Genomic DNA, 19,795 nt, shown 5'->3' with positions numbered 1-19,795 from the left:
GGGCTATAATATATATATATATAATGACAGGAACTTCCTTTAAAATTTCTTGCATCATGTGTTTATTGCTTTCCTTGAATGTGAACAAAGCCTGAACTCAGGACTTCCTGCTCCTTCAGAACTCATTGTGACCACAGATGTTTTGCAGCTTGGCTTGATGACTCAAACAAAAACACACTTTCATTCTCCATTAATAGTGTGATAAATATTCATTGTGCAAATTTTAGCGTCTGTGCACACACATACCACCTGAAGTTATTAGTACTCCTCAAGTTGAACTATGTTTTCAGAGGCAACATCAAACAACACCCAAAAACCAATGTTTGGTTTTTTTTAAGCAGTATCTACAGACCACTGCTCTCTCCTTATCCATCCTGGCTGATCTTTATCTAATTTTGCATTTTATTCTAGTACCTGCAGTCTATTCAAATTGCATAGGCAGTCCAGCTTCTCCATGATCTCCTGCATGTGCTAGAACAGTCTCAAGAAAGTCTCAAGAAGGCAACAGGACAATACGGTTAAAGAGTTAAGACAGAGTTAATCATGCATTTTTCTGACCAAACTGTCACAAAGAGACTCCATGAGGGTGGCGTGAGGGCCTGACACCTTTTTATAATAATAATAATAATGGATTGGATTTATATAGCGCTTTTCAAGGCACCCAAAGCGCTTTACAATGCCACTATTCATTCACTCTCACATTCATACACTGGTGGAGGCAAGCTACAGTTGTAGCCACAGCTGCCCTGGGACAGACTGACAGAAGTGAGGCTGCCATATCGCACCATATTTTTAATGGAATTTGTGGTCACAGTCCAGCACTATGCAATGCAACTGACATTAGCTAGAGAACACCAGAACTAGCCACCACTGGCAGGCCATTATCCTCACAGATAAAAGCAGGTTTACGCTGATCATATGTTAAAGCATCTGGTGACACTGTATGCAACACCATCCGGCATGACGGGTTTGGCATTGGGTTATTGATAGAGGGCCGCACAGACTTCTGTGCGCTAGCCAACACTACCCATTTTCAGACATTACGCTGGTACAGTGAGCTTTGTGTTCCTCCTAGCACATGACACTGTCTGGCCTCATTTGATCAGAATGTGTAGGCACTTCTGGGATGACCAAGGCATTGATGCCAATGACTGGCCCTCACATTCCACAGAGATGAGTCCAATTGAGAACCTCTGGAACTTTATGTATTGCTGTATCTGATACCGCCAGATTGTGCCAGAGAATGTCCAGGAGCCCCCCGATGCTCTGATCCTCCCGGACTCCATCCATACTCTCTTCTGCAGAATCCCCATATGTTGGGAGGTCTTATATTAAAACATTAGGGCGATACGCACTGCTGAGCCACATTATGACACAAATTGGATCAGCTTGTTTGGTTCACCAGCTCTCATGTTTTTATATTTGGGAGTTTTATGTTTTCTCGAGTTACAAAATGACAGTGCACATGGATGGGCATTGACACCAAGCCTCTTAAGCTTAAGATTAAGCCTCACGACTGAAATCCAAAACATTACTTAAACTTGAAATTAAGGTTTAGGTTAAACTTTGAAAACTTTAAATGATCTACAAAAAAGAGCACAGATTAAAGATTTCTAACTTTTACAGGGACTAAAAGTCACACAAAGACAGTTCTACATGAAGACACTATATTTCTGCTTATCTTTTTCTTGCTTTTCTGAGAAAAGCAATTTCAATCATTGTCACATGTAATTTGGAGGAGCTGTTCCAAGAAAGCAGCAACATGCAAACTGCCTGCTCTGCACAGCCACATCATGCAGACACACACACATGCATTCAGTGACTGTAACCATACAGCTGTCCCCTTTTCAAAACAGTAACTTTATAATTGCATGCTTGTGAGGCCTTTAGGGGGCATCTGTAAAGTGTAACTATAAAAGCATGGCTCAAGCTCTTCTGCGCTGGTTTAGCTATTCTCACTTTCGTAGCAATTAAATAGCATCATATACCACAGTAGATATGTGTAAATGTCACAGCCACATCACAACCCAGCATAGCACCACTTCTTCCTTCTCTTATCATTGGTTTAGCCTCTCACCCTGAAACTGCAGCTGGTTTTAAGTTGAGCTAACCTCTAACGCCAAAGTAGACGAGTGAACAACTGTCAACATTTCTTAGAAACTCAGAGGATATTGATTACTGCAGTGACTTAGAGTTGTGATTTTGAATTTCTGTCCTCAGAACCCAGAGTTGTTGTTTTTCTATCCCATCAGGTAGTTAATTACATTCACCTGGCGTCACATGTATGGATCAGTCGCTGATTCGATTTGTAGAATGAAAATCAGCAGCCCTCAGGCCCCGGGGCAAGGATTGATGACCACCGGCTTAGAGCAACAGTAAACAAATACATGTCACATCTTTAGCATCTCCCTGGAGCTAATGCTGTGTTTACAGACGCACTGATGTACCCAAAAAGATCTTTAATGCAGTTCTTATCCCAAACACTGTCTATTCCTCTCTATCGATCAAACTGCATTTTTATGGCACGTTCTGTACAGGACAATGCAGTTCAATGTGCTTAATTGTGACTGGGAGATATAAAATAAAACTGTGTTTGGGGTGGCTGTAGCTCAGGTGGAAGAGCGGATCAGGCATTAACCAGAAGGTCGGTGGTTCGATCCCAGGCTGCTCCAGTCTGCATGCCAAATATCCTTGGGCAAGATACTAACCCCATGTTGCTCTCCGATGCATCCATCGGAGTGTGAATGTGTATGAATGTTAGATACTTAGCACTTAAGCTTAGAAGTGCTTGTGTGAATGGGTGTGACTGGGTGAATGAATCAGCTGTATAAAGCGCTTTGAGTGCTCGGACAGAGTAGAAAAGCGCTATATAAGAACCAGTCCATTTACCATTTAAACATTATTATGTGCAGTAAAGAGTTCAAAACAAAACTTTATCAAGAGACTGTGTTATAATGATAATTATCATCACTGTGGCACAATACCACAATACCATTAAAATATGTTTTATATTGCATCACCACAAATATGATCCATCCAAATACATTATCCCATATGTATATACTGCACTAACTCTTGCCTATGACAGCTTCTTACTCCATGTCCACTTTTTTCTGTCATTTGTAATTATCTTTGCATTTCTGTCTTGCGTACTCCAGTTTTAATATAAACTGACCCTAATGTTCCCTTTGGTGCCTCAATAGAAGTAGTAAACATACTTGAAGTAAGATTTCTCAGATCACAGTGCCCTTTATAGTTCATTGTCCCACCTATTTTCCTAACCACCTAGCCACTCCGGGGGTGAGGTAGTGGTTTTGTAACCTAGCCCAGCTGTTACTGGGTGAGAGGTGGGAGTACATCATGGACAGGTCGACAGTCCATAACAAGGATGGTTAATTGTTTCATACTTCATGACCAGATAATGGAAAACTAATGACAGTCCCATTATCCTTATCTGTGCTTTCTATTAAAGCACAGATAAGGGGCGACCGTGGCTCAGGGGGTTGGGAAGCGCATCTGTAACCGGAAGGTTGCCGGTTCAATCCCCGTACTCTCTGGTCGTTGTGTCCTTGGGCAAGACACTTCACCTACCGCCTGCTGGTGTTGGCCAGAGGGGCTGATGGCGCGATATGGCAGCCTCGCTTCTGTCAGTCTGCCCCAGGGCAGCTGTGGCTACAACCGTAGCTTGCCTCCGCCAGTGTGTGAATGCGAGAGTAAATGAATAGTGGCATTGTAAAGCGCTTTGGGTGCCTTGAAAAGCGCTATATAAATCCAATCTATTATTCCATCCATCCATCCATTCGCTTCCGCTTATCCTTTTCAGGGTCGCGGGGGGCGCTGGAGCCTATCCCAGCTGTCATAGGGCGAGAGGCGGGGTACACCCTGGCCAGGTCGCCAGTCTGTCGCAGGGCCAACACACAGGGACAGACAAACATTCGCGCTCACATTCACTCGCACATTCACACCTAATGGCAATTTGGATTTTCCAATTAACCTATCCCCTCAAGCTGCATGTCTTTGGACGGCACGGTGGTTAGCACTGTTGCTGCACAGCAAGAAGATCCTGAGTTCAATTCCAACATCAGGCCGGGGTCTTTCTGTGTGGAGTTTGCATGTTCTCCCCGTGTTTGCGTGGGTTCCCTCCGGGTACTCTGGCTTCCTCCCAATCCATTATTATTATTATTATTATTATTACATACAACTAGAATATACAATGCTATGTGAATCTAATAGCTCTTAGATTCATATTGTAGCTTTCATTTTGCATGTTACCATCTAAAACAAAATGTTTAGGACTCTTAGATTATTTCCACCTTAATAGGATGAATCCAGATCAAAGCAGTGTAAATTTCCCCGGTTTCGTATAATATATGGGAGGAATCTAACACACGTACCCATGACTCACGAGGGCCTCCCTTGCTGTGAGCTCTGTTCCCAAAGCGTATGAGAGGGATGAAACAGGAAGACTGTAAATAACTTATCTGTTATACAGAGAGTCTGCACCCTCCAAACAATGGCCCAGAGGAAGTGTGTCCTCCGAGCTCCTCTCCTGTTATCATACTCTGAATATGCTGTATGCTCCGTGCACGAGGTGATGATGCTCTGAGAATCACATAACTAAAACCAAACAAACTGGACGTGCTGCTATGCATGTCCTTCATGCAGAGGAGATCAGAGATAGCATTATTGTTTTGAAGTGATTCAAGAAAGAAGATCCTCCTAATATCAATGACTGGACTCTTCTGCTGTTCTGCGTCTTTCAAATTTGATTAAATTTTAATTATTTTTCCTTTGATTTTATGACCTAATGGATTTCTTTTTCACTGCATGGTGATGTTGTCAAGAGGCTGTTAGTGCTTCTACCTGAATTATTAGCACTTTATGCTGATTATCATTATTTTTATTGAAATTATGTTGCTCTAATTAATTTTTTTAAATTTCTTTTACTTTTTTTTTCTTTTTTTCCTTGTGCCTTCAGAATATCGATGTGACCAACTTCAGCAGCAGTTGGAATGATGGCCTGGCTTTCTGTGCCCTATTGCACACATATCTGCCTGCCCACATCCCTTACCACGAACTCATCAGTCAAGATAAGGTAGAAAAATACAGGAACGCCTAGCACACATGCAATCACGCAAACACGTACACACACACACAGTGGCTCACCAGCAGTTAATCAGAACCGCCTAAACAACGAAACCCATTGGAAATTTATATATTGCATTTATAAGTTATAAGTATTTATAAAACAGATGCAGATGTACATTATCAATTGTATTTACAGGGAGTGCAGAATTATTAGGCAAATGAGTATTTTGTCCACATCATCCTCTTCATGCATGTTGTCTTACTCCAAGCTGTATAGGCTCGAAAGCCTACTACCAATTAAGCATATTAGGTGATGTGCATCTCTGTAATGAGAAGGGGTGTGGTCTAATGAGATCAACACCCTATATCAGGTGTGCATAATTATTAGGCAACTTCCTTTCCTTTGGCAAAATGGGTCAAAAGAAGGACTTGACGGGCTCAGAAAAGTTAAAAATAGTGAGATATCTTGCAGAGGGATACAGCAGTCTCAAAATTGCAAAGCTTCTGAAGCGTGATCATCGAACAATCAAGCGTTTCATTCAAAATAGTCAACAGGGTCGCAAGAAGCGTGTGGAAAAACCAAGGCGCAAAATAACTGCCCATGAACTGAGAAAAGTCTAGCGTGCAGCTGCCAAGATGCCACTTGCCACCAGTTTGGCCATATTTCAGAGCTGCAACATCACTGGAGTGCCCAAGAGCACAAGGTGTGCAATACTCAGAGACATGGCCAAGGTAAGAAAGGCTGAAAGACGACCACCACTGAACAAGACACACAAGCTGAAACGTCAAGACTGGGCCAAGAAATATCTCAAGACTGGTTTTTCTAAGGTTTTATGGACTGATGAAATGAGAGTGAGTCTTGATGGGCCAGATGGATGGGCCCGTGGCTGGATTGGTAAAGGGCAGAGAGCTCCAGTCCGACTCAGACGCCAGCAAGGTGGAGGTGGAGTACTGGTTTGGGCTGGTATCATCCTTTTCGGGTTGAGGATGGAGTCAAGCTCAACTCCCAGTCCTACTGCCAGTTTCTGGAAGACACCTTCTTCAAGCAGTGGTACAGGAAGAAGTCTGCATCCTTCAAGAAAAACATGATTTTCATGCAGGACAATGCTCCATCACACGCGTCCAAGTACTCCACAGCGTGGCTGGCAAGAAAGGGTATAAAAGAAGAAAAACTAATGACATGGCCACCTTGTTCACCTGATCTGAACCCCATTGAGAACCTGTGGTCCATCATCAAATGTGAGATTTACAAGGAGGGAAAACAGTACACCTCTCTGAACAGTGTCTGGGAGGCTGTGGTTGCTGCTGCACACAATGTTGATGGTGAACAGATCAAAACACTGACAGTGGATGGCAGGCTTTTGAGTGTCCTTGCAAAGAAAGGTGGCTATATTGGTCGCTGATTTGTTTTTGTTTTGTTTTTGAATGTCAGAAATGTATATTTGTGAATGTGGAGATGTTATATTGGTTTCACTGGTAAAAATAAATAATTGAAATGGGTATATATTTGTTTTTTGTTAAGTTGCCTAATAATTATGCACAGTAATAGTCACCTGCACACACAGATATCCCCCTAAAATAGCTAAAACTAAAAACTACTTCCAAAAACATTCAGCTTTGATATTAATGAGATTTTTGGGTTCATTGAGAACATGGTTGTTGTTCAATAATAAAATTATTCCTCAAAAATACAACTTGCCTAATAATTCTGCACTCCCTGTATAGTACTGTGCAAAACCCCTAGTTTCTTCACGTTTTGCTTCCATCGAGCCAGACTTTCATGTGATTTTTAAAGTGGTCTTGAACAATAGTTCTCTGGGCTTTTTCAAGGTCTTCTGAACCTTTTCTTTGGAAATTTTTTGGACTGCTTTTTTTATTCATATGTTCCGCTGTGCGTCCTTAAAGGTCAAGCACATAAGAAGCAACACCTGAAAGTCATGTCCTTAAGAATCAGAAAAAGAATCCAGCAAAGATCTCGCACAGAGATGCTTCTGCCCCCATTAGTTTGTCCATCAAATTAGACAAGAGCTGAACTGGTGATTGAAATTTTAGGTTCAAACCAGGAGAGAGTTATAGCAATGAGTGAGCAAGTGAGCAAATTAATGTATAAATGTAAATTTATTAGATTACTTCAATTAGTAAATTGCACTTTGCTGTTTTTTGACACTTTTAATCCTTAATGCCACATTTGGTTCTTTGTTTATCAGTCATGTTAACTCATGTTTGGAGCAGTACTTACGCGAGGCTGAATTCACACTGTTCTCTGTGAGGAGCACTGACTGGTCATCAGCAGATGAGCTGATGTCAGGGCCCAGAACATGTAGAGCATGCTCTTTAAGCTGTTTTAACCTTCAAACAGCTTAAACAGGTTCTGCATATCTGCAAGGTACTTTGCAAACTGCCTCCACCCTGGCACCTACATTCATATTATACCTGACTTGATATATCTGACTATCAGTGTCATATCTGTTGTCACTGATGCCTGCTGTCTTCTGTGATACTTCTTCCCACCAGTGGCTTTCCATGTATGTTAAACAGAAGATCATACGGCCTGATATCACTCACTGCAGATCAGAAAAATCTTTTGACTGTTGTGGTCCTGACTAAAGTACCTTCTATTAGGTGGTCTATCGGGTAAAGTTGGTCTCTAATACTTTTAGTGTCACTGGAGTCTTCACGTCATCAGATCTTTGTCTTCTCCATGCACCTTGGAAGTGGGTGCCAGAAAAAAAATGTTGCTAAAGTATGTTTTATGACATCATTGCTGTTTTAAAAGAATTGCAGTTTTTATTTTCCTCTTTTTTTCCATTGCAAACTAGGTTACTTTGCTATCCAAAGTTTGGACACGCTTGTCACTTCTAAATACGTGACCTGTCTAATTTAATGGGGTTTTTTTAATAGCAGAGAGAAATAAGATAAGCCTGGAAATAGGGCTGGGCCATATCATACCGTTCACGGTAATACCAGTATAATGTTGGGCAACGATAAGAAAATGAAATATCGCGATAGAATATGGGTAAGTGCCTTTGTTTTCATACTCACATGGCGGAAAAAGCATGGCGGCGACAGAGAATTAGAAGCGCGAAAGCGGATCGTTGAATCAAACTGATGAATTGGTTTGTAAAATGCTGCAACTTCAGTGGTGTGGAACTCGTTTAGCTTTCGTCCGTCAGATACACAACAAAGCACTATTTTTTGTAGAGCACGCTAGCGGGCTGTCGTTATTACCGCGTTTTTTTGGAAAATATGGAAAATACTAAAAATCAATCCTTTGATTTTTCTGAAAATCGACAGTGCCCCTTATGTATGAATTCTGGTTGTGTTTACTGACCTCGAAACAATTTTATGTGGTACACGGCACTCGAAAATCTGTCAAATGTTTCAGTACGACTTTGCTAAGCTACAAACCTGCATCGCTTGATGGAGCATTACGGCTATCGTAGACAGTAGCCTTGCGGAGTGATACGTACTGTCTCTGTATCTATGAAGCGCCTTGAGGCGACTTATGTTGTGATTTGGCACTATATAAATAAAATTGAATTGAATTGAACGTAATATTACCGTATTGTGTGTATAACCTCTTTTTAAGTTTTGTGGATGTTATACATGGTTATGGATATGTCAGACAATCAACTTCCACTGCAAATGCTTTTTGGTTAAACTGTCAGCAAGGAATTTGCATTTGCACTGTTAATTTTTTATATTATATAACTTTAATGCACATAAAAAAACAGCTGCTTGTTTAAGTGAAGATACATTGATGTTTTATTTGGTTTTTGTAGTTGCTGTTGTAAAGTATTTTGTCTAGTCAGTTATATCGTTATCGCAAATTTTCAAATGTGTATATCGTGATAAATATTTTTGGTCATATCGCCCTGCTCTACCTGGAAATATACTGATCTTGACTTATTTATATATTTATCTTTATTGCCTGTTTTACTATTTTAGGAGCTGCTCCATTATTAATTTTTTTATATGTGAAATGATTTAATATTGTCTTATATGGTATTCCAATGTTTAATGCAATCAGGGTCATTTTTCTTATTCTTAGGATGAATTCTCTCTCACAGTGATCACTGGGTCATAACCCACACAAGCTAATACACACATATTTGAGCAAATTTCTGGTTTCATGTCAGCTTGTACGCTGGAGTAAACTCACATGTAGAGAAATGTGCATACTGTTGGAGGTTACTGCAGCACTCTCTGACTAAATGCTGAAAAAAATTTTCCACCTACATAAGATTAAGTGACAGACAGATATTTTGACGTATATCTGTCTGTCTTCTCTGAATTCCAACTCAAATTCAGAGAAGCCGCTTGTAATTTTTTTTGTTTTTGTTTGATGAACTCACTCTGCCTGCTTTCATCTTTTTCTTCTTCAGTCTCAGGATGAATGTTCTCTCTGATTAAGGCTGCAGGGCAAAGCGCACGTTCAACCTGACAACTCAGTCTCCAGAAGTGCACATAAAGCTCCAACATCTTGTTTGAGTAGAATGTCAGCCATAAAAATGATCAACCTCTGATGTGTTCATGTGAAAGATCACCAGGAGGACGATAACAGCCCTGTAATACTCTGATGCTATTTTGCAGGAGAGATATATTCCATCATTAACTTGCATATTACCGACTTCCTGTACATATATGTTTAGGTTTTATAGCACTGCCACATTGTTCATTTTGCAGTAAGAGACAGCCTCAGTATGAATTATGAATGTAGCCATTTCTGTAGTCTAAGTGATTTGGAGCACTGAGCAGCAGTTATAGCTCAGTGCTGACGGCTGTGTAATGCAGACATGCAGGTGGTATATACAGTAGTGCTGCAAACAATGTGGCTCCTCTCTGGGGACTGTGGGTCCTTCACCCCACCGCTACAAGATTAAAACAATAGACAAACACCTCTGACAAGGCCCGACACATCCTACGTGACAAATTAGTGATGCAGGCGTGGGTACACAGGGTTATGTCAGTGTGAAAGTATAACATTAAGTTGACGACAGAAACATTGCACAACCCATCTCTCTCTGAATAATTCAATTGAGCTGCATTGCCTTTAATAACTGTTGCTGAGTGACTTTCCCCAAGGCCCAAACACCCACCTTCCTCCCAGTGTAATCTGTCCTCCCAGTACTCCCACTCCTGCCCTCCTTCACCCCTTTATCATACGGAATTTTTAAGAAAGATGACATTATAGGCGAACCTGTATTTTAGGTGAAGGTCTGCAGCTGCAGAACTAATTATTAAGAATTCATAATTTATCAATTCGTCATCCCAGCTGTGATGATGCCTCAAGGCAGTTAATATGAAGGTTTGAGCGATCACAAGAGTTTCTATTCATGAGTCGGGGGGGCCTGTGCTCTCGGTACGAAGGAAAGAAAGAGAAAATTTTAACCCGAGTTTAGAGTGAAGCATAGCATTCGTACTGAATGCTATGCTTGTTGATGAGTTTGACTTTCTATCAGCAGTGCTCACATGGAGGGGTTACTTTGTTCTTTACACTCATCATGTGCTTTCTGTAGAGATGTAATTATACAAACACAAATAGTTTTCTGTTACAGGCTTCAAGGGGATCCAAATTGGATTTCCTGATAGCTCTCAACCAGTATGGCTTTAAACTTATCAGATAAACATGAGTGAATATGCAGCTGACACAAAAAAGCAGAGGCTTATGTAGGCTTCAAACGGTCTCTTGGGATATTGTATGGTTTATTATGGTATTTGTGAGCTTATTGTTTCTGATTCTTCCTCCATGTTTAGTGTTGCAGAATGACCGAGACGTTCACATTTTCTCTGTTTCCTGATATGAGCGTTTTTTGGGTTTTTTTTTTCTTCAGGTCCGGAATCTGACTCTAGCTTTCCAGGCAGCTGAGAGCATTGGCATCAAACCCTCCCTGGTGAGTTAAACCACACCAGACCTCACACAAACACAAACACACTTGGAAAACACAGAGCTTTTGATTAGACAAACTGGAAACAGACCACTTTGATTTGCTAAACTTTTAAGATATGAAACTTCAGAACAGAGATTGGCCCAGAAGTGTGTTCCAGTACTCTTCCTTGGAAATAATCTTTTCTTATATGGGGAAAACAAATCGTTATCGGCTCTTTTGCTCCACTGAAATATTTAGACTTTGTGAAAAAATTGCCCTTCAGTGTTTGCCAAGTTATAAACAAAGCTGCTCGTATTTATTTTAAGGAACACGGGACTATCAGCTTCTGGTAACAAAGCTAGTATAAATTGTTCAAAAACAGATACTTCAACATTTTTTTTAATTTATTTGTTTGTTTATTTTTTGGCCCTTAGGTCCCCAGTTTCAAACCTAAGGGCTAAACTATCTGGGACATACCTTGTCTCTCATCCTGTGACAGCTAGGTCAGGCTTCAGTAACCCCACGACATTAAGCTGGATAAGCAGTGAAGAAAACAAATAACTGGAATTTTGGCTTAGTTTGAGTTAGATACCAAAGTGTGTTTTGTTCTTTCAGCAGTAGAAGGATAGTGGCACAGTGGTTAGCACTCATATCTCACAGCAACAAACTTTGGGTGTTTTTTATGGGTCCACTGCGGAGGCCTGTTGCCTGAGAAGGTTGCGTGCATGGTCTACAAACAATGTTTAGAGGGGTGGTACGTGTCAAAAGAACTTCCACATGAAGGTTAGCAGCCAAGGTTGTCTGCAGCTAGATGATGGATGTTAGTTGTTACCTGTCAGTGCTGTTAGTGTTGTGGTTGATTGGTACAGATAGACTGAACACTTTCAGTTATGAAACAAAGTGGTGACGTGAATGCCAAAATCATCAGTTTCCTGCTCTCTGCTGCCTGTCATTATATAGGAAATACTGAGTGGTTAGTCAAAGGAGTGATCACACACACATTTTAACAGCAAGTGTGTTGACCTATTTTTTTAAGAACATTTTAGGCTTCTCTAAAAATTTGATATTAATAACAAGACAAGAAACGGTATAAGTTAAAACTAAGAAAGAAATCGTAGTTTGTATTTTTTGATTGAGAAATAATATGACTCATAAACTATTGCTTATCTTTCTCAGAATATTGACTACAATGGTTTGACTAAATTTTTGTTGCTGCAGTAGTGTGGACAAAGTGTGTGGTATATCTTTGCTTACGTAGCCTTAACCGCACTAATGCCCACACAGTGGGTTTGCTTTTTCAGTTTAGTTCTTATTGTTTAAAACAACTTAGTTTTCAGTAGTAGTCCAAGGCACCCCAGCCATCCATCATGGCCCAAAGACATGCACGTCAGGTGGATTGGTGACTCTAAACTGGCCCTAGGTTTAGAGTCACCATCAGCTGTGAATGTGAGCGTGAATGGTTCCCTGTCTCTCTTAGGGAGCATTGACCTTTGACCTAAACTAACAGTGGCCATGAACACAACAGCCTGACTGCACCAGGACAACATAGCTCATTACTACAACCCCATTTCAAAAAATGCTGTAACACTGTGTAAAATCTAAATAAAATGATGTATCAAATTGCCCATCTGCCGGCCTCTATTTCCAGATGTTTACAGTCTGTTGCTGATAGAAGAGGAGATGATGTCAGTGAGAAACATGTCCCTATTTCATGTTTCACGTTTTTTGAAGTGTGTTGCTGCCCTCAACTTCAAAATTACCTTATTTTTTTCTTAGCGGTACATTTTCTCTATTTAAACTGTTGATATATTTTCTGTGTTCTATTGTGAATAAAATGTGTCTTTTACTACAAGAATTGTAATTGCCTTCTGTTTTTGTTTATATTTTAAACAGAATCCCAACTTTTTTGAAGTTGGGGGTTATATAAACTTCACCCCAATTCTGCCCTAACTGCCTAGTCTGAGCTTTAAATAACACAAAATTAGTATCATTCAGTCTCTTATGTCCTCCCTTCCTTAGCTCCTTCTCCATCTGAGAGTGGATTTATCAGACACTGATCCCGCCCCGCATCTGGACCTTTAACCTGCAGACACACTGTGATAGAAACTGCACAGAAACACTTTGTGTGTTTCGTGTTATTTCCTGCACCCACTGAAATGTTGCACTTTAAATTAGCTACCAGAGAAAAGGTACAACTTTCATGCTCACACCCAGTCTAAAGCAATGCCAGGCTGCACCACATGAAAAATGAAATCTCTTGGTATTATTTATTAAACTGAGATTCATCATATGTGAGTACTCCTTAAACTGGAGGAACGCCATTCCTGATATTTTTTTAAGCCCAGGCTAAACCAGTTCTATGTGCATTTTGTAAGAAACAAAAGTACAAGTAGTATACATATAAATCAATAACGAAGTGATCACCTTTAGGGTACTACAGGTCACCCAGGGTGGCCTTAACATCTGAATCAACATCTGAACTTCAAGACAAAGAGCTTTTTCACAACAGCCATTGTAATGGAAAATATAAGGTAAACACAGGTGTTAGTCACGATACACAGCCTTTTTTAATGCCCGTGTTTATCTAATATTTCATATCACTGTGGCTGCTGTGAAATAATGTCTATGCAGGCCAATGTTGGGCTTCTGTAGGAGTCCCTTTAGGATGTCTGCTTGGGACATTGTAAGAACAAGAACATTGCAAGGTGATTGATATCACTTGCTTTACCTGTGGTTTTAATCTTGTGGCTGACTGATGCAGACTGAACACTTTCAGTTATGAGACAAAGGAAGTACTGTGTGGGTAGCTGAGCCATTAATTGGGAGGTTTGTTTGAGGTATTAAAGTATTAAACTACTACTTTAATGAACATTTTTAACCTTGATTTCTCTGTAAGCTTGCAAATTATTAATTTGGGAAAAAACCTCCGTCACTGTGTACGGGAATGTCAATACTTCTCACAAACTCGGCTAATCTTATTCATTGAGTTGGTTAGATAAACCTTAGGCCTTGCAAAATGGGGAAAAAAAATCATAATCCCGTTTTGGCTAAGATGTTATGTCTAAAGTTTGTTTTCTGCAGCGGATGTGAGTGACGTCTTCTTCCCTATGCAGGCTTACCCACACGAAAGCACAGACGGAGGCAAAACAACGGCACTGTTTTAGAAATCGTCCTTACGAAATGATCAAAACCGATCAATTTTCGAAGAAGACGACTTCTCTCTGACTATATTTTGGGATAAATCAAATATTTTAGTTATGAGTGTTACTGCCACATGTAAAGACTAACTCATTCCATTGGTCATAGACCCAAGTTATTCCTAAACACACACACCCACACACACAGACACACACACACACACACAATCACTAAGGTGTGTACAGTTTGTGTGCTTTCGGGCTTTTTGCCATGTTTTTTCCTTCATGCGTATATGGTACTCTAAACACAAACGTCATCAGCTTTAAGTGTGTTGACACTAAAGAGTTTAATGCTAACCAGGTCAAGTTTCATTTCTTCCAGGACAAAAAATTAGTGGCTTTGCTGAAGTAATCAACTGAAGTTTGGCAGCCTGTGGGAATAAGCTTTACCAGAACTACTGAATTCTGATGTAAACACACACCAAGAGCTGGACCTCAGTAATGAAGTGAATTGGGCATAAATGGAGCACTGAGGCTAAAGTTCACATTACTTTGTCTAATCAGTCTCCATTACATGCTTGTGGTTCCAAGCTTGGATACAGAAAAGTTATTCCCATGTCTGTCAGTTGAAAACACTATAAACAAATAAATAGCTGCATCCTATCTGGTAGTCTCTGCTGATGTTTTTTTCAGTGTTAATTAATCCTTTATACACAGCCCAGGAGGATATTTCTCATCCTGCCTTTAGGAGGCTGAGACATCACGAAGCTTCTCTGTAAATCTGAGCTAAGGGGAGCGGCTCGATGTGGAGTCATGTGAAAGCCTCGTTCGCTGTTTGAGTCACCGGTGTCTCCAAGCAGCTGACTACTGACAGCTGCTCGGAGACTCATTACGCTGTAGATTTATATTTTGCGAACTGCCCTCAAAATGACCCAATTTTCCACCACGTCCATCTTCAGACTTCATTAACATTACTCGGGAAATGCATACAGTAACTCAATAATGAAGTCAAATATCCTCTACAGCCAACCTGATGAACGCGACTTAAACCAGTGTTCTCAGTTTTCTTTTTCAGTTTTCGCCGTCGCAAACAGAAAAAAATTAAACTAAACAACTTGTCACAGACACTCTGCTCTGTCTGCTCTGTCTCTCTTCAGATATCACACTTAAACACTAAAAGCTCCAAGATATGAGTTTTATAATAAAATGAGGATTGCTGCAATTCAATTCAGTTTTATTTACATATTGCCAAAAATACACCAAAAATAGTCACCTCGAGGGGCTTTATATTGTAAGGTAAAAACCCTACAATAATACAGGGGAAACCCCAACAATCATACCACCCCCTATGAGCAAGCGCTTGGTGACAGTGGGAAGGAAAAACTCCCTTTTAATAGGAAGAAACCTCCAACCAGAACCAGGCTTAGGGAGGGTCACCCATCTGCCACGACCAGTTGGGGAATTCAGGAGAGAGGATGAAAAACACATTGTGGAAGAGAGTCAGAGATTAATAATAACTAATGATTAAATGTAGAGTTGTGTATAAAACACATAGTGAGTGTAAAAGGTGAGTGAAGAAGAAACACTCATCGTGGGAAGTCCCACAGCAGCCGCGGCCTTTTGCAGCATTAGTAAGTAACTATATGCTTTATCAAAAAGAAAAAGTGTTTAAGTCTAATTTTAAAAGTAGAGAAGGTGCCTGTTTACTAAATTTAAACTGGGAGTTGGTTCTACACAACAGGGACTGAAGGCCCTGCCTCCCATTCTACTTTTAAATATCCTGTCCGTACTCTCACTGCAGCCTCTTGGATCAACTGAAGACTTTTCAGGAAGCACTTATATTTATGTGACATTTAGATTTCATAGAAATAATTACCACCCATTTAATACACTTTAATGCTGACATGTAGACAAATACAAACTTTTCTTATAAAAATTGTGTCTGCTTGGCCTGTTGGTAGCACTGTTGAAAATGAAACGTCATTCCTTAACTACACTCAACTTCCAAACTGCTGTTCATTCACACCTATCTCTGTCCCAAACAGGACATTAAGGAGTTGATGAAGACCGACAGGCCAGACTGGCAGAGCGTCATGCAGTACGTCTCCCAGATCTACAAGTACTTTGAGACCTGATGGGTATGTAGGAGGAGCTGGAGCCTGATGAAGGGTTTTTCTGTCCCATTTTGTGAGCCCTACAACCTCTTTTGAGACCGGGCTGATGATGCCACGTTACCCCTGCTCCTGCTCGACACTGGAGACGTGACCGAGGAATTCTGTTATTTAAAGCTGCCAAATCCACAGTTGCTGCTCACGTGTTCAGACAGAGACTGGAGTCACTTTTCAGAGACTTTCAGCATCAACCAAGCATTTGATCCACAGACACACTGATTATGCTGAAAGACACTATTGAAGCTATGTAGCAGTTGACAACACAGTTTACAGAGACTTGACAAGTGATCCAATTTCTTTTCTTCCCTCTGTACAAAAATCAATGCGTCGTTAATGCTTGTTCATTTTTCAGATGCTGGCTGCCTCTCATCATTAGGTACAAGGTGTTTTTTGTTTTTTAGTAATACTGGCTGCCAGGAGACAACTGCCCAGTTTTAGAGAACTACAAAGTCTGCACTAAGTGGCTGTAGGGGTGGTGGCAGATCATGGCCTGTTATGTTTGGATATTTTTTTGCATTTGTTTTTGCTTTTTTCCATGCCCTGGCTTCTTTTCTTTTTATTCTCTAGTGTAAGCTTAGTGTTAAAAGCTACTTTGTTAGGGTTAGGAAAAATTGTAGTTTGGGTTCAGATGTTTTCCTTCAAAAACGTAACATTGAAAAATGATGAGTATGGGGTAGTAGCTGTGTCTTTTTGACGCTATAACCGGGTGCATCGAGCCCTGTTGCCAAAGGGACACCTTGCATAACTGCAGGGCCGTGCAGAGAGGTTTAAAGGGGCGGGTGCTCAAAGTTAAAAAGGGGAACATTGAACCAGGCTGAATAACAACAACACACATTCATCAAGAATCTAATATGGGCAACAAGGCAAAGCAAACGTAGCCGATGTTTTACCTGATGGGTACAATGTTGCTGTTGAGGGGTTGCTGCTGCTCCTGCTGCTGATAGTGCTGGAAGGCAGGGCTGTGTTGATCTGAGACTGTAGACATTAAAAAGTCCACAGGAGAGATGGTAGCTGATTAAACAAGTGTCATGAGATAATAACAAAATGCAAAGATTGGTGACAGCACTTGGAACCATAAGGCAACAAAAACTGTTAGAAATAATTTAGGCTCTGCCTGTAAATCACTCTTTGCTTCTCTTCTTCCTTCCATCCCATCATTTCATATATCACTCTCCACTTGCTGTCTATGTGAGAACAAGGCACAACTTGCTTTTGCAATAAACTATAATCTAATTATCCACACCTAACAACTCTTGCACTTAATCTATAATAAAATGATGACAGAAAAATGTTATAGCCCTGCCTTTAGTAGCCTCACACAGCTCCTACTGTTTCCTCCTCATGTCCTTTCCAGGCATGTCTGGACAATGTTATATCATGAGTTTTATATATATATATATATATATATATATATATATATATATATATATATATATATATAGATATATATAGATATATATATATATATATATATATATATATAGATATATATAGATATAGATATATATATATATATATATATATATATATATATATATATTTTAAATCCGTCTAAATAAAACACACACATCCACGCACACACAGTGACATTTTAGACCTTCTTCAGAATACTGTATATACTATGGGCATCACGGTGCTGATCCAGAATCCTTGCATTATTTTTTATTACTAGAGCTACAATAATAAAGCAATGAGGAGGGGGAAGTAATAAATATGAAATAATGTATTTATGATGATTCCATTTGTTTCACTATCCACTCTGTGCAGGGGCAAAGCTTATTACATTTTTAAACTGTAGAGATACAATAATCTTACTGCTGTAAAATCCAAATTTTGTCTTATTTAAAATATACATCTAATATAATCTGCTTCTTAATGTATGTTCTTTAAAATGTTTTTTAAAATTTTATAATAATGCATAATTATGTGGACATGCATATTAGATCGTTTTTTAGTGAAATATAAGCCCTCCAGAAAGGCAGGAAAAGCCCGGAAACTCACTTTAAAACTAAATATGTTCCCTAAAACGGTGGACAGAGCTACAGACCCATGACAGCCTTACCCAGTGAGCTAGCAGCTATGACCAGCACTACTTGTGCAGTTAATAAAAGGACAGGTGTGTTCGTCGCACACACAGCACGCTCATTTGTTTCAGTTCGTCAGTTGCAACAAGACAGCTTACCAACGTGTACGTAATAAGCTAATACTCCTGTGTGCTACACACTACAGTGTACGCTGTACACCTACTTACTGGTTTTGTCGCATCAGTCTGTATGGAAGAAATATAGTAAGTCTGTATCTCTGAGTTAATTTGTGTTTCTCTTACAGCTCCGGACCGCAAAAAAAAAATGCGCGTGCTCTTTGTGAGCTCGTTCCCAGCTCGTAACCAGCGCGTTCTGCCGTCAAGGGCGATCATTGGTTAAATGTGATCATGTGACTGATGCAAGCCAGATCCTTTTATTTTATCTAACTGTGATTAATAGTTAAATATTATTGTTGAGGGGCACTGACAGGACTCTGCACGCCCACACACATAAAAAAAAAATAATACTACCTGCTAATTATCAGCGTTGTTTGTGTGCCAACTGACCGTTAAAAAAGTGCCAAATTTTCACAGCCAATGCTCTGCTCGTACGAGGACCATCTATGCATGATTTAAGTGTGACCTTTCTGCCTGGGTGCACAGCGTGACGTCTCCTTTCTGTCAACATACTGTTACTAGCAAACCCGTCTAAAACCAGCTTTTGGTAAACTGGCTGAAACGTCGCTCACGCCTTATTCCGAGTGTTTTTAAAGAGTTGGGCTTTTCTTTGAGCCAAGCTTTGTGGCGCATAAAGCATTTTCAACTGATAAGTTTCAGTTTTTCCTTACAGAATGGACAAACAATAGTTGTAATGAAGTAACACTTAAAGAGTTCCTGAATAGTTTTCTTAAAAAAAATGTTTTATGAATACAGATTGATCGCTATTTGCTTTGTGTACAGTATTAAGCACTGCCTGACTTGAACCATCATGCTGTGTCCTCCTTCGGTCTCTTAATGCTTTCCATTAAAATTCTCTGAACTATGGTTACTGCAGCTGTTTGCGCAACAGGTTTGTATCTGTATTCTGCATGCTGAAGTACAAAAGAGAGCTTCTAAGAGCTGAGGACTCAACACTTTCTCTCTGGTATACAGGCAAGCCTCTGTTTGCAGATGCCCTAATGTTTTAACAGGTCAAATTGTTATTTATTTGGCAGACATACATACTACAGAGCGAGAACGTGGACAGATACAGTATGCAGCAGTTTTCTATTCTTACATGTCTGATGATATTGCTTAATAAAGGAATTTCAAGATTTTTTTTAAATCATTGTCAAGTTCAAGTTCTTTTTTTTTTTTTTTCAGTAAAGCCTCCGTTTTAGTGAACCAGCCTTCACCCTGTGTTTTAAATGCGCTCCAGTGACCGCTGTGTTGCTATAAAGGTTTTAACTGCTTCCCCACTGCGCACATTAAAGTTTTGTGCCAGAGCCCACTTACATCAGGGTAAGT

General features: G+C 40.0%; 1 protein-coding gene across 6 annotated transcripts in view; it reads left to right on the top strand.

Annotated features, from left to right (window-relative positions):
- The window catches only part of specc1 (sperm antigen with calponin homology and coiled-coil domains 1), a 77,879-nt gene extending 60,815 nt beyond the window's left edge, over window positions 1-17,064 (top strand). For 4 of the 6 annotated variants that reach the window (XM_026182943.1, XM_026182944.1, XM_026182945.1 and 1 more), the window contains 3 exons: window positions 4,979-5,095; window positions 10,923-10,982; window positions 16,141-17,064. In XM_026182943.1, the coding sequence (XP_026038728.1) occupies window positions 4,979-5,095; window positions 10,923-10,982; window positions 16,141-16,230 (267 nt within the window). In that variant the 3' untranslated portion in view covers window positions 16,231-17,064. Of the gene's footprint in view, window positions 1-4,978; window positions 5,096-10,922; window positions 10,983-12,606; window positions 12,759-16,140 lie in introns of those variants that run through there. The other 2 variants (XM_026182946.1, XM_026182947.1) reach the window with 2 other exon arrangements.
- The last annotated feature ends 2,731 nt before the right edge of the window (window positions 17,065-19,795 follow it).

This window comes from Astatotilapia calliptera, chromosome 10 (assembly GCF_900246225.1).
Source record: "Astatotilapia calliptera chromosome 10, fAstCal1.2, whole genome shotgun sequence".
NCBI lineage: Eukaryota > Metazoa > Chordata > Actinopteri > Cichliformes > Cichlidae > Astatotilapia > Astatotilapia calliptera.
This window is presented reverse-complemented; position numbering and strand designations above follow the sequence as displayed.